Genomic DNA, 16,292 nt, shown 5'->3' with positions numbered 1-16,292 from the left:
CTCTTTCAACGGCTTAACTACTGTCTCTTTCAACAGCTTCCATACCGTCTCTTTCAACGGCTTCACTACTGTCTCTTTCAACAGCTTCCTCTGACGGGTTAACATCGATCTCCAGCTCGCTTGGCACCCATTTGGCAATCTTCTCAATCTTTCATGCGCATACTTATAACGTCTATTACCCTTCATACTCTTTAAGGTATATCTGTCATTATCCAATACTTCTGTAATCTCAAATGGACCTCTTTATTTAGCATCTAATTTAGTCTGGTTTCTCTCACTATTATTAAGCAAAACAAAATCTCCAACACTAAATTTTACTACCTTAGCTCTGCCTTTATCCTTCTCATACTTTGCCGATCTTTCTATATTATCTAAAGCTTGAGTTCTTATCTTGGTCAGATCTTTTTCTGTTTCTGGATCATGATGGAACCAGAACTAAAAACGAGCAACCTTTCCTATTAATAATTATAACGGGCTCGCTTTGGTTATCTTATTAGCAGTACAATTAATAGCTAACTGCACGTCACCCAATGCCTCTTGCCAAGATCTAGAACTTGTTTCAAAAGCTGTAAATAATTTTTTTAAGGTACTCATAACCCTCTCAACCAGGCCATTACCTCGGCTTGCTGCTATTGCTATCAAATGTATTTTTATGTTTTGGGAAGAGCAAAATTCAACAAACTTGGCGCCTGTGAAACTTCTTCCCTGATCAGCCACAATACGAATAGGGACTCCAAACAAAGAAATTGATGATTTCAACGCCATTACACAACTTTCTGCACTTAATGTGAAAGTGGGGTAAAGATAAACGTACTTGGTAAATGCCTCGATCTGTACAATTACATATTCCTGACGATCGCTTTTACCACTATGCTTGCCTGTTATGTCTATGTGGATAGTATGCCATGGAACGTTTATTTTGGGAATAGGATGTAATTCCATTTGTACTTTCCCAGAGGATGATTTGGAAACTCTGCACGTTATGAAATTTTCAACAAATCTTCGAACGTATTTAGCCATGCCCTCAACCAATAGTAATCGTATACCTTGTCGAGTGTTTTCTCCCAGCCCAGATGCATTATGGATTCATGTGCTTGGTTTATAACCGACCATCTAAATCCGCGAGGCACTACTGGCAAACACATCGTCTTGCCATTTCTTTGTATCACTCCATACAAAACTCCACCTCTCAAATCATATGTCTTAGACCACTCGAATGGTAATGCATCATCGTTCAACTTGGTAATGATTTCTACAATATCTTGATCTTTCTGTTGCTCTGCACGAATCCAATCCTCAGATACTTCAGTTAATTCGATTCGCTTTTCAACGACCTTTGCATATTCAGGGGAATTTTCCGGAGGAAGTGGATTTCTGGAAAAGAAATCAGCATGGGCCATACGCTTGCCTTCCCTATACTGTATATCAAAATCGAAGGTCTGCAAATAAGCCCACCAACGATAGACTCTAGGCAACAACTCAATCTTATTTCGTGATGATTTTAACGAATTACAGTCAGTGAATATTACAAACTTTCTGCCATGTAAGTAGTGCCGAAAATGCTTAACAGCATTAACCACGGCAAGTGTTTCCAACTCATATGAGGTATATTTGGATTCACATACACTTGTTGTCTTGCTATAGCATTACGGTTTATTTTCAATTCTGTGTAAGAGTATAGCACCATATCCGATTGCACTGGCATCGGTATGCAATTCGATTGGATACTGCGGGTGAGGGGGCAAAGCATTCAAAGATTCTACCCTGCGAGTATTTCGGCTAATCTCCCCTGCTCTTACTTCAAATCCTAAATATTGGACAGAAGTCCGTAAAAAGAAACATTTTTCAACATTAAATGAGAATCCAGCCCTTGTTAAAATATCCAAAATAATTTTTAGTCTTTCAAGTGCCGATTCCTTGGTTGCAGCTACAGTCATTATGTCGTCCATATACACAATGACATACGAATAGGCGAGATCACCCAAGGCCTTTATGACTGCTCTTTGAAAAACTGACGATGCATTCTTGAGTCCGAATGGCATCGACAGGAACTCGTACTGTCCATCAGGGGTGACGAATGCCGTATATTCGACAGAGTTCGGATGCATAGGAACTTGGTAATATCCACTTGCCATGTCAGTTAATTACTTTGCGGTTAGCAAGGTAAAAAAATAATAAAACAAGAGAGAACGCTATAGTCGAGTTCCCCGACTATCTGATACCCGTTACTCAGCTAGTAGAAGTGCAGGTTTGTGGGCGTTAGAGTGGGCGTGGCAAAAAGTTTTTTGGCAAATCGATAGAAATTTAGACGACTAATACAAAAATGAAAAAATATCTAAACATTTTTCAAAAGTGTGGGCGTGGCAGCTTTGGGCGGTTTGTGGGCGTTAGAGTGGGCGTGGCAAAACGGTTTTTGGCAAATTGATAGAAATTTACAAGACCAATACAAAAATGAAAAAATATCAAAACATTTTTCAAAAGTGTGGGCGTGGCAGTATTGGGCGGTTTGTGGGCGTTAGAGTGGGCGTGGCAACATGAATCGACAAACTTGCGCTGCGTCTATGTCTCTGGAGTCTGTATGCCCAATCTAAACTTTCTAGCTTTTGTAGTTCCTGAGATCTCAGCGTTCATACGGACGGACAGACAGACAGACGGACAGACGGACAGACGGACAGACGGACAGACAGACGGACGGACAGACGGACATGGCCAGATCGACTCGACTATTGATCCTGATCAAGAATATATATACTTTATATGGTCGGAAACGCTTCCAGACGCTGAGCTTGCAGATTGAAGCTTGCTTATTGGGGTTCATTGTTCTGGATTTAAACATTTTTGTTGTTAACTTGTCTAAGCAGGTGAAAAACTTTGCACCGCGCAGCCTGGCTATCTGATCAGATATTAAAGGCAAGGGAAACTGGTTGGCAACTGTATTGGAATTCAATTCTCTATAATCCACGCAAAGTCTGGCTGATCCATTATTTTTCTTCACCAATAGAACAGGGCTCGCAAAAGGGGAGCTACTCGGTCTGATAACCTTGCAATCTATCAATTCTTGAACTTTGCGTCGAACTACATCTCTCTCGCTGGGACTCAATCTATATGGTCTTCTTTGTACCGTTTTGGTCTGATCAATGAATCGAATTTGCATTTCACCAGAATTGACGCGAGTCTGATACGTTCCCTGTATAAAAGAATCTGAGTAGGATTTTAACAATGTTATTATTTCGTTTTTGTTTTCTCCATATACATTGCTTTCTATTATATCAAATGAGTTGTCTATGAATTTAGAGCACGTATTAACAGTTTTTGTTTCATCCTTAATTATTTCAACCCCTTTACAAGATACTACTGCAGCATATCCCTGAGCCAACACTTCTCGTCCCAGTACAATATTATTTGACATACAGTCATCGGGTACAACATGTGAGGCTATATGACCTTGCTCCTGGCAACGATAGCAAGTTATATTGCCTTTAAAATGCTGCTGAAATGGTTGGCTTCCTCGTTGATCCTGTCTCGACATGCCGGCGCTCTGCTTCTTGTTTAGGAAATCAATCATTTTGTGCCCCATCTTTCCGCAAAGATGGCACTTCAGTGACGCAAACTTAGCTCGCTTTGCTCCAGATTCCTCATTTCCAGAATGATGTGTGCGCTTGTCAAAAGCGAAGACCTGCAACTCAGCCTGTAGGTCACGTCTATTTTTGATCTCGGCAGTGTATGCAATTCTTTGCACTCGGCGGTCACAGTTGGCCAAATGTCCCAAAACCACGGACACCGCAATCCTCTCAGCATCCAAGCCCTTCCACTTGCTAACAAGCGAAGTCACCTTGCGACTAGCGTATATCGCAAGGCATTCACTGTTGCCGGGGCGACTGTTTAATAACTGCAAAAACCGGGCGGCTGGCGTTTCAGTATTTGCATAGCGTTGTTGAAATAACTGTTTTAATTCCGGCCAAGTCACGCCTGCATAGCACACTTCAGAAATCCATTGGGTCGCGCTTCCCTCCAACGATTTTGTTAAGGCCAATATTAGAGCACTGCCTTCCAGCGGTTTTTCAACCAAAATAATGTCAACCGTAGCACACCATTGAGTAGCGTCGGCGCCAGGAATGTCGGCGTTAAATTTCGGCAATGTGACGACGCAAGTTTGTGCCTGTTCTCGTTCCGACGCTTGCAGAGTTTTTGCCAATTCCAAGAAACTTTGGCTTTGGTGCTCCATCAAGATGCGCAGTTGGTCTTCCATGGTTAGTAGACGAAAGTACTATCCCACTTCTGATGACGGAGCGCTATAAGTTGTTCTATGATTGTGTAGCGAGTCCCTTGATAGTTTTTCCAATTGTTCTTCCGCTGCTTGTGTGTTTCTTCTCAACTTTTTCCTTAGAAGAACAACCACGCTAAACCAGGGCCACACTCGATCTTTTTGTATGTCAAGATCTCACAACCAAATACAAACCGTCCTATCGATTAGTATCGTAAGCAAGTTAACCATCGATAAGGCGCTCATTTCAAAATAACATTTCCTTCTGCGACATATTTAAAAAACAAAGATACGTATGAGATCACTAATCAAACATATAAATGATTGCATTTGCTCTATGTTTTACTATTTTGATGTAAACAAGAAAAACCAACAAAAACTCAAGCATAGGGTAGACAACCGAATGCTAACCCGCAGAGATCAATGTTGGTGTAGTGGTTAAATTTGAATTCAAAAGAGGAACAGAGCCATCTGGACCATTTTTTTGTAACAACAGGTCAGATGTTAACTCAAGATCTGAGCGCACGCAAGATAATAGTCCGGCTCGGCTCGTCGGATGTCAGGCAAGGCATGCGCGTCACTGGTCACTGGTCTTGGTTCGCTGGCTTTTCTCTGGGAACACATGGCTGCTGTCTGGGCCGTGTGTTTAGTTTCACGTTTTTTTGACACTATAGGAGTTTGGTGCTCCACAACCATAGCAAAATATGTTTCTCTTCTGCTCACAATCGTGATACCGATGTCCCTCTTTCCTACAGTTTTAGCACACCAACGCAAATCATCTACCTCCAAGAAACCCTCTCTGCGCCGACAGATATCACGAAGTTTTTGGACGGAATCTATGCTTACGTTTAAAAGCTCATGCCTAATTTCCGGACGCAAATTTCGCGAAGAGTTTCTATAAGATCTTTTTCCGGCATTGGAACCTCTAGACAATTCGTTATGACAATGGCATCATAGAAACAATCAAAGCTCTCTCTCTCTCTTTCTGCTTCCGGTCCCTAATTGACTCTCTTAGATCCACATCCGTGCGCGTATCGCGAAACTGCTTGCGTAAAGCTTCTGTAAGCTATCCGAACTATCGGATACTTTGTGAAAACGCCAATAAAATTCTCGTGCTTTTCTATCGAAGAGCACGCTAGCGTTCCCGCAGACCAAATCAAATCAGGAATTGAGCGCCTGCCGGGTTAACGCCTCCACTCGATACAAGAAATTATCCACACCAAGACCGTCATGAGCCCCATTGAAGCTGCTTCCAGCTGCTGATGATCTGTCCTACCTTATCCGGACGGCTGCTCAAATCTGAGCTTGTAAAGGCTGAAACTGGTCTATTCGGTAGCTCAATATCCCCCAATTCAGACGGACCTCCAAAGTTTTGGACCGATTCGGCTGATCTTGGCGGCTCCTGTATCTGTGCCGCTAAATTTTTCTAATTTATTTGCCCCATCTGTTCTGTTAGCTTGGTTAGCGCCTTTATTTGTTGCGATACTATGTTGCTGATCGCTTCTGCTGCCAACTGAGCTTTCCTGAAGCCTGCAACCCGGACAGCTGCCCTTTGACTTCATCAGAGTGTCCATGCATTCCTTGTGGAATTAACGAATTAACGAATACTAGCACGCTCTCCAATAAACGAGAAAAAATAAATAATAATAAAACCGAAAAAATACACCTCCTAAAAATTATAACTTAAGATAAACGTTCCTAAAAATAACAAGAGAGAACGCTATAGTCGAGTTCCCCAACTATCTGATACCCGTTACTCATCTAGTGGAAGTGCAAAGGAGAGTCTTCAACGGTCCTGGCGGTTTGTGGGCGTTAGAGTGGGCGTGGAAAAACTTTTTTGGCAAATCTATAGAAAATTACAAAACTATTACAAAAATGAAAAAATATCAAAACATTTTTCAAAATTTTGGGCATGGCAGTTTTGGGCGGTTTGTGGGCGTTAAAGTGGGCGTGGCAACATGAATTGACAAACTTGCGCTGCGTCTATATCTCTGGAGTCTGTATGCTTAATCTCAACTTTCTAGCTTTTGTAGTTCCTGAGATCTCGACGTTCATACGGACGGACAGACGTACAGACGGACATGGCCATATCGACTCGGCTATTTATCCTGATCAAGAATATATATACTTTATATGGTCGGAAACGCTTCATTCTGCCTGTTACATACTTTTCAACGAATCTAGTATACCCCTTTACTCTACGAGTAACGGGTATATTTATATAAATATAAGAAAATATAAGTTGAAAATTATATAAATATAAATATAAAAAATATAAGTTGAAAATGATATAAATATAAAAAAAATATAAGTCGATAAAATCAATCAAAACTTCATTTCGCAAATCAAATATAAATCTAAAGCAATAACAATAACAATAGTCTGGCCAGAAAGCATGGCAATGCTTGCAATTAAGAATGCACTTATGTATATGCAAACAAAAGGCTTCAGCACAAAAGCGAAATTAAGAAAAAACTGACGAGCGTTGTCTATGGCTAATCAGCGAAAACAACAACATTAAACGTTTGCCGTGGTCAGACACGTTTTTGATGGGCCTATGCCTTTCGCTATTACCCGTTGCCTGAGTTTCTCTTCTGAAAGATAAACGCTCAGTAATCCTATTCAAATAATAGCAAAATAATTATTCCCCCAATAAGATTTGTTGAGCCCCTTTGTCTATGCCTAACATCCGTGATCAGCTGCACGCTTCTAAAAGCAATTGCACCTGCTACTCCTATGCGTTTGCAATGCACTGACTCGGGCAGCACTGTGTAGAGTATACAAAAGTCTGTCTACTTCCTATTCCTCTGTTGTCTGCTGTGCCCGGATAGGCGCTTCAAAACTAAGTCATCTTCTTTCGTGTTTCTAAGCTTCCGAACAACTGTGAGTGGAAATAATCGATGATTTTCTAACAGCTGGAGCAACCGTGGCTAAACGACTACCTGTTACCCTGGTCTTAACCCACCTCTTGGCTGATAGAAAAATAGAACAATTATTTTTGTGTGTGTGTGTGAGTCACATAAAACCTATATGTGGCCAAACGTTAGGGCGCCAATCATTGTTATAAAATTATTACTAATAATTATATTATTTATAAATGTAACGAACCGCCAGATGTTACCTCGAGATCTGAGCGCACGCAAGATAATGGTCCGGCTTGGCTCGTTGACGACGGGGGTGATGATCTTGGTCAGATCTCGGAATGCCTATACATAATTTTAATAAAAGATAGTTGCGAGCGACAACAAGCTACAACCGGGATAGAGATACCCTAACACAAATAAATAAATGCTGCAAGAAGAAAAATACTTTCAAATTCGGCTGAACCCTTCTCTCACCTCCACGGATGTTATGGAGGCACTTCTCTTGCCCACCCTACCTATGTGCACTCATACCCTCAGCGCTAAATTGCCTGAGCGACCCCTTTTGCTAGCTGCGGCCACTTCAAAATTTCTTCAAAACATTATACAATTTTATTACAAGCTAAAAGAAAATAAATATCTTAGACTAAACAATAAACACATGATATAAATATAAATATATAATATATATATATATAATATGTAACGGCCTGCCGCGGCAGTTAAAATAACCGCCAATAAATATCGATATTGGTATGGTAACTGGTAATGGTGTTGCCATCCAATAGTGTTACCGGCATATTGTAATATAATATGGATAGAAATATTTAGATATCGATAGTAGTATCGATAGTCAAAAATTAGTGTTGTTAATCGTGGCTCCTGTCACTGTTTACTTTCCCACGAACTTCCGCCGGCCATTTGCCGATCTCGGCCTATTCTTTTCTTGGCGAGTTGGAATACAGACGTGTGCATCTCCGAAAGCCTAAGCCGAAGGAGTTAACAACGCCTCGTGGTCTTTTGTGGAGTCACCAGTTCCTCTGCCTGCGTGTGCAGCAGGGCATTTGAAGGAAGCGATAGCGATTAAATCGGTGAGAATCCTCTCGTTTTATAGTCAAATGGCAAAGTAACAAAATTTACTTGGCCAATCAGGAATCTTAAATTAACAGAAATTGTTCTTAGGTTGTTGTGGGAGGCTTCTCTGCCATTGTCTTCGCCAGTGGGTGGTTGTGTAAGGCAGCAGTGCTGTCGGATAGACTGCGTGAGGATCCCAGTCAAAGCCTAAAGTAACAAAATTACTTGGCAAGATTTTGAAGTGAGAATAATGTTGAAACTGTTTGCAGGTTGCTAAAGCGAGGCATTTCTGCCAGTATTCTCAGCATTGTGCCACTGGAGCGTGGTTGTGGCTGCGCAAGGCAGCGGATTTATTGTTTTGGGGAGAAACCTTGCATCGGGCGCTCGGCGATAGAGTCCCTGAGGGGTGTTCCTGTGGACGCCACCCCTGCAGGAAGACTAGAAGACCTGTAAGGAGTTTCAAGAGGATCACCATGGACGATTAAAATTGTGACCAGTTTCTTCTTCATTCGGAGTCGTCTCCTCGAGGGATCACCAACGTGCCGTGAGGAGTTTCTACTGAGGAGGTGGCTTGGTGACCCGTAGCTGATTAGTGATTGTGTGAAGAGGAACCGCAGCTCCAAAGCCGGTTTTAACCTCGTAAGGTCTTCTCGCTACCAGCCATTAGGGAGCACCCATGTCTCCGCCATAGAGTCGCGTGTGCGCCTATAACATTTGACCAGGAGATTCCTGCTAGCCACATTTTCGTTCGCTAGACTCCAGTAGAACAGGAACTTCGTTCAGCCGTTGGATGCCTTTATCCAGAAAATACAGTATTTTATTCGAGCCGTATACCTTCGATAATTTGATGATTTAAATGCCAGTGAGTCTTTAAGACTAGCAGATAAGGGCTTTCCGTATCGGTCAGCAGAGCTGTGTCTATTTAGTGGGACCTATTTAGTCGCCAGGACAACAACAAATGGACGGGAAGCCTGTCCTTAATTGAATTCCTACGTATATATATCTGCCTAAAAATTGATTAAGTTTACATTTTAGTTGCTATGATTTAAGTTGTCCGTTCAAAGTAATATCTTTAATTGCATAGGTCAAGAGTTGTTAGGGAAATTCTTATAGGATACCTTCTCGTGCTGAACAAATGGCTCGCGTGATTTCTCATTTCTTTCAGATTATACCATCGGAAGATCGATCTTCGTCGTTGGACATGAAATTGAACAATGAGTTGTTGAAACCAAAGTAAGAATTTTCTGACGTCTCTTAAAGATAACTTGCCGCGACTAACGTAACGATGATGATGAAGTTACTCCGATTAGAGTTGAACGATTTTTGTTTAAAGTATTGAATTAAAAGAGTCTACATTTTGAATATGACTTGAGTCGAAAACCTTAACAAAAGAAATTTTAGTGAATAATTATGTGGCGTGTGCCCATTAAGAATTTAAGAGTAAACTAATGAAATTGTGTAGAGTCGAAATTCTCATAAGCATTGAATTAATAGTCTAATTTTTGAATACGACTTAAGTCGATAACACTAATAAAAGGGAATTTTAGTAAATTATAATGTGGCGAGTGCCAATATCAATACGAGAATAAACATTGAAGTAAACTTTAGCCCAATTGTCCAAATTCTAGTTCTTTAATTTTATTAATTTACTGGAGGATAATGTTCCAGTCTCTCCTTATTCTAAGAATTAGTATAAAGCTTATCACCATTGGACAAAGACAACAAGAATAAATCATGGATTTTTAAATTTGAAGTGAACTGAACTCAGCTGATGTATTCGTGTGCGTAGGAAAATTCAAAGAGCCGAGCTCTAAGGCGCGTGATCATAGGATGGGAGGGCACATCGCGACCCTAATAAAAGCCGTGGGTTCGCATCTCTGAATATCTCGTCATCTTTCCTATTTCTTAAACTGTTTTCGCGAATCGTCTGTTCTCCTTTACCGGTTATGTATTGCTCATTCTTTTGTCGCAGCACGCTCAATTTTCAAACTATTTAATAATAAAGGGTGGCCGTGATTGAATCGATGTAGGCAAGAACAACACCCCCCAAGCCGACGAGCAAGGCCGGATCCTATAGCGTGCCCCCGCAAGTATCGATTCTCGGTGTCTTAGCACAGCACCCGTCGTTACACGTTACAAATATATAGTATATATATAATATATAATATAGGGTGTTTTTTTTAGAGGTATAGAACTTTAAATTGCAATAAAACAACGATGGATTATTCGATTGACATGAATTTTATTGACATGAAAGATAATCTTGTGGCATTACATTTTAAATATGATTTCTGGCATATGACCGCCACGGCTGGCTCGGATGTAGTCCAATCTGGACGTCCAATTTGCAATGACTTTTTCCAACATTTGGCCGTATATCGGCAATAACACGGCGAATGTTGTCTTCCAAATGGTTTAGCGTTTGTGGCTTATCCGCATAGACCAATGACTTTACATAGCCCCACAAAAAGTAGTCTAGCGGTGTTAAATCACAAGATCTTGGAGGCTTATGAAAAATCGGGAACAACAGCAATCTCGTTTTGGGCCCATTCGACGAATCTACGCCTTGCTTGATGATCGTTTGGTTTCAATTCTTGCACGAGTTGGATTTTGTAAGCACGCATGACGAATTGCCAAACCAAACTGAGAATAAATCACTTGACAGCTGTTAAATCGGTCGCCATCTTGAACAGTAATGCCAACTTAAAGTTCTATACCTCTAAAAAAAACACCCGTTATATAGTATAAGTATACGATAGAATATGTGATTAAAATAGAGTATAAGAAATTATTTAAATATTTTGAATTATTGAATTTTTTGGGTAATTTAATTGTTATATAAAATTGAATGGGACGGCAATTCGAAATAAGATTCAGATTTATCGGCCAAATTTTATGAATATTTAAAAAGAATATTGCCGCTGAAAGGGCATTTTTTATGCAACAACAATTACCAGTGGCAAGCATAAAAGCTTTTAGCTCGGATTAAAGGAGCTTAATTATACTGTTTTATCATCGTTACTTTTTCGTTTCTTTTATGACAAAATTTATGTTTTTATACCCGTTACTCGTAGAGTAAAAGGGTATACTAGATTCGTTGAAAAATATGTAACAGGCAGAAGGAAGCGTTTCCGACCATATAAAGTACATATATTCTTGATCAGGATCAATAGCCGAGTCGATTTGGCCATGTCCGTCCGTCTGTCTGTCCGTATGAACGTCGAGATCTCAGGAACTACAAAAGCTAGAAAGTTGAGATTAGGCATACAGACTCCAGGGACATAGACGCCGCGCCAGTTTGTCAAATCATGTTGCTACGCCCACTCTAACGCCCATAAACGACTCTCCTTCGCACTTCCACTAGCTGAGTAACGGGTATCAGATAGTCGGGGAACTCGACTATAGCGTTCTCTCTTTATTTTCTTTCGGTTCTATATGGTTTTTTATGCGTAACGTTTTGGTTCACATCTAGACGAATCTAGGCCTAATTTTGGGGCCTTTTAAAGGGTTTAATCCCGGCGAAACATAGCGCGGGCGGTTCGCGGCGGCGTCAACTCATAACTAAAACGCTCGGCACAGCGAACTATGTTCTGTTGGCTCCCAGCTCAAAAGCTTTTCTGGTATCCGGGCTGCTTCTTCGAAAATTAACTCTCTTGGGCAAAATTGGTTTTCTTTAGGGATTTTAATTGTGTTTCCTGCTGCTGCAGGCGGGTGGTTGCGACGATCGCGCCGGAAGCCATCTCGCTTTCCAAATATTTGCAGATCGGCTGCGCTGTCCCCTCAACAAATGTACCCATCTACCTGAGCGTTCGCTCCTTATCGCTTACCTTCACAGCTTCCACAGCTCTGCACTATTATAAACCAAATATTTCCCGATGACCCTTATTCAATTTCAACTTTACTAAAACAGTAGGTTTGGCTTGGACACAACCAACCTTTCTCCACGCTTGCCAAAAAGGAAATGGAAGAACATGACGCCGGAAAAGTGGAGGTAAGCCTCTACGAGAAAGTAGGGGAAATGGATACCGTTTACGTTAGCCACTGTTGCTCTCTCGCATCAATTCGTCTTTGCCTTTTTTCTTACCCTATCTTACCTTAGCGATAAAACATATTATAAAACATATAATTTTATTTTACTGAATGATTACAATATTTTTATTTGAGAAGAACACCGACCGATTATAATTAGGCCTCAAACTGAACTCTGATAATTCTTCTGATTTGATTGACGTTCAAGCCTCGTTTTCGAGCTTTTCTAATATGGACTTTAGACTTTAGGGTTCTGATTAAATGGAGAGTTAATTGTCTTTGGAGTTCTCTTGGATTCAAGTGTAATTTTGTTTATTGAAATCTAATACTTCTGCGAGTCCGAGCTTTAAACGTGGGAACGTGACGATGATGCGAGGGCTTAAGCAAAGAATGTTTAAATTAGGCAACGGATGTTTAGTCTACCAGTGGGTGACTTATCAGGTATCTGGTATCTGTTGGGTACATCCAGAGTAGTGTAGGGTGTGTTTGTGTGTACATGTTGTATGTGTTAGTGTGTAGGCATGTGCTTAAGTCTTAGGAACTTATGGATATGTCACTATATGTATGTTAGAATGTATAAAAACTTAATACTTTTTTATTTCATTCTATGTCTTGGCGATGAGACTCCGAAGCTCTAGAAACAGGGTGCGGGAAGATATTAAGATAAATATTCGTATATAGAAACATATTTACATATCTAGTACTGTTCAAGTATATAAAAGAGTATGCTGAGTGTGCATGCAATGTAAGCAATCCACATCCAAAGCAAGCGATGCCGCTCTCCCTAAGCAGCACTCTAAATCTTGTATACAATCAATATGTCAAGCGGGCGATCTCGCTCGCGAAATAATGTAAGCAAAAGGGCAGTACAAGAATAATTTGTGTCACTAAAATTTAGTCTTAAGCTGAGATCAAAGAAATAAAGACTTGAAAACTATTTATCCAAGTTTTTTTATTCTTAGCATTGTCCTTAGTCAACTGACGGGACATTAGTTCGACTCAATAAAACATAATCTTTTCACTATACATATATGTTTTTCACAATAAAATAAATAAAACATTAAACAAATAAACAAAATAAAATTTTGCGACACCCAATCTGGCCAATTTAATTATTTCCAAGAACCATAAAAAAAGCACTTAATTTGGGAATCAATACTGTATGCCATCTCCGAAGTATAAATTCTTATAAACAATTCCTTGGCAACGGCACTCAGCCATTCTTGTAGTTATGCCTGCTCTCTCTGAAGCTCTCCTCACATTACATTAACATATTGTTAAAGCAGGCTTCTCCTCAATTTTACTTACATTTGATTTTTGGTCTTAAGCTGAACGTTGAACAATAAAAAAAAATTCCAACCCGATTTCTATTATTTGATAAAACTTCAATTGCAGCGTTGGTCTTTGTCATTAAATACGGTCGTTAAATAGACTCAAAAGTAATAAAAACGTAATAAAAGAGTAATAAAACGTAACTGGTGCAGTAGGTCGTGATAGTGTTAGATTCTATTGAATCGCTATCGAAAAGAGACCACACTTATAGACACCCATGGGACGGTCTGTATCGTGTTAAGTTTTAAAAAAAAACTGTATTGGTACCTGTTACTAGAATATGGGAAGTGCGAAGGAGAAATTTCCACACTGACTTATTGGCGGTTTGTGGGCGTTAGAATTGGCGTAGCAAACAAATTTTTGACAAATCGAAAGAAATTTACAAGACTAACAAAAATATAAAAATATATCAAAACATATTTTGGTAGAGAATTTTTATTGGCAGTAAATCTAGCGAAACACCAAAATTGCAATCCTATATTAATAAATCGAATACTTCCAATGATTTTAAGAAATAATAATTTTAGGTTTTGAGCAAAAATGAGTAAAATAAATAAATATAAATTATTGCTTCATTTTCCTGACACTCTCTTTGGCTGAGTAGCGGGTATATGATAGTTGAGGAACTGAATTGTCTGAGACACTAGTTATCATATCGCTCTTAGAGATTAGATTAAAGTAACAAGATTTCGAACTAAACATTCATAATTCTTAATTCTATAATTTAATATTTTAAAGCTGTAAAGTATAGTTAAGCTCTGGTCTATGGGTATATACATATATAAAATAACTCAAGAGGACAAAAAGTTTTAAAACTAATAATGTAAAAGCAGTTAAGAATCTTACCGTAACTTTGTCGCACTCTACCAAACCAATTTTGTTATTCAGTAGCAACAGCATCAAAATATGCAGCAGGGCAGAGCCGCGGGTCTGTTCGTTATTCAACATTTGTTTACACGTCAAAATATATAAGAACTGAAACTCTTCGCCCCGTTTTGCGCGCAATTGTTGCATACCAGCTGTGATCAAATACAGCGAACTGCCAACTTTAATTTCCCGGTTGCCTAATTTGTTGTTATTAATACCGCAAATTTAAAATTGGTCAGTTATATGTACATATGTATACAAGTCCATAAATATGTTATCATTCGATTTTATAGATAGCGACAGCTATGTATAAGTCCGTCCGCTGATAACTTTATTTTCTCTCCGTCCCCAGCAGCACGTTGTACTTCGTTCAAAAGCAATTATACTGCAAAAACTACCTAGTCGAAAGTTCATGATCGCGTCGAGAAAAAAAAGTATTGTGAAGTGTTTCTTCTTCGCAGAACAACGAAAATGATCGGATACAAGCCGAAACCATGTTATGTCTACACACAGTTTCTGTAGAAATACAGCGGGTTTTTCAATTATATTTTAAGTGAACAATGTACTCTTTTTATAATTGTAAATATTAATATAAATGTTTTAACATATATATGTACATACATATATATAAAAAAAAATAAAAAACATATTGCTCAGCCCGACGCCATCACTTTGACAGCCATAGTAAGAATGCAAGCAAATTTTGAAGAAACGGTACTTACGAAAAGCAAATGACGAAAACGACAAAAGGCGACAAAGAATCACGACGCATTTTTGTTGTTTTATAGCGTTTCTGTTTAGTTGCATTTAAAATTGTTTGATTCCATAGAAATTTAGCGACGGCTTTCATATTTCGGTTCCTGTTTTAAAAGTAGTTATATGTAATCTATATATTACAGATATTTGCCTTTCCTCTTTCATGATAAATAAACTCTGCTATTGATACGAAAATATAAACAGACTTAGTTAAATAAAATAAAAATTAAATATTTATTAAGGCGGAACTTTGTTTGTTATAATCTTTGAGGACACTTCATTTTCTTTAGTTAGAATTTTTTTTTGTGATAATTTTCGTTGTGCTGTGTGATTTGTTGCACTCTACGTTACTCGTAGAGTAAAAGGGCATACTAGATTTGTTAAAAAGTATGTAACAGGCAGAAGGAAGCATTTCCGACCATATAAAGTATATATATTCTTGATCAAGTATATATATCCGTCTGTCCGTCTGTCTGTCCGTATGAACGTCGAGATCTCAGGAACTACAAAAGCTATAAAGTTTAAGCATACAAACTCCCAAGACATAGAAGCAGCGCAAGTTTATCGATTCATGTTGCCACGCCCACTCTAACGCCCACAAAACGCCCAACTGCCACGCCCACACTTTTGAAAAATGTTTTAATATTTTTTCATTTTTGTATTGGTCTTCTAAATTTCTATCGATTTGTCAAAAAACTTTTTGCCACGCCCACTCTAACGCCCACAAACCGCCCAAAGCTGCCACGCCCACACTTTTGTACCCTATAATTCTGTACTTATGCGAACATTTAAAGCACATATACATAAATGTGGAATTTTGTACTTCAGTAAAATCCATAAAGTATATTTGCAAGTACGTTAATAAGGGTAGTGATCAAGCTTCATTTACTGATGAAAATAAAAAAAATGAAGTTCAACTATATGAAAGTGGTCGTTATATTAGCAGTGCTGAAGCTGTCTGGAGAATTCTTGCATTTCCCATACATGACAGATTTCCATCCATTACTCAATTCACTGTACATTTGGAAAATGGCCAACGTGTCTGCTTTAATCCAAATAATGCAAGTCGGTTAGCTGAAAAGTTAATCAATCCACATCAAACAACATTA

The 16,292-nt window shown here is 39.2% G+C and overlaps 1 protein-coding gene and 1 long non-coding RNA gene across 2 annotated transcripts in view; one reads left to right on the top strand and one right to left on the bottom strand.

The window, feature by feature from the left end:
* The window catches only part of LOC120445414 (lipase 3), a 56,726-nt gene extending 41,734 nt beyond the window's left edge, over positions 1-14,992 (bottom strand). The window contains exon 1 of the mRNA XM_039625828.2: positions 14,407-14,992. Coding sequence (XP_039481762.1) covers positions 14,407-14,574 — 168 coding nt within the window. The 5' untranslated portion in view covers positions 14,575-14,992. The remainder of the gene's footprint in view (positions 1-14,406) is intronic.
* On the top strand, positions 8,053-9,806 carry LOC120445415. The gene is made up of 3 exons (XR_005615744.2): positions 8,053-8,216; positions 8,308-8,411; positions 8,469-9,806. It is a non-coding gene; the product is annotated as an uncharacterized LOC120445415 (long non-coding RNA).
* Positions 14,993-16,292: the final 1,300 nt, after the last annotated feature.

This window comes from Drosophila santomea, chromosome 2R (assembly GCF_016746245.2).
Source record: "Drosophila santomea strain STO CAGO 1482 chromosome 2R, Prin_Dsan_1.1, whole genome shotgun sequence".
NCBI classification, from domain to species: domain Eukaryota; kingdom Metazoa; phylum Arthropoda; class Insecta; order Diptera; family Drosophilidae; genus Drosophila; species Drosophila santomea.
Note: the sequence above shows the minus strand (reverse complement) of the source record. Positions and strands in the feature narration are given on the sequence as shown.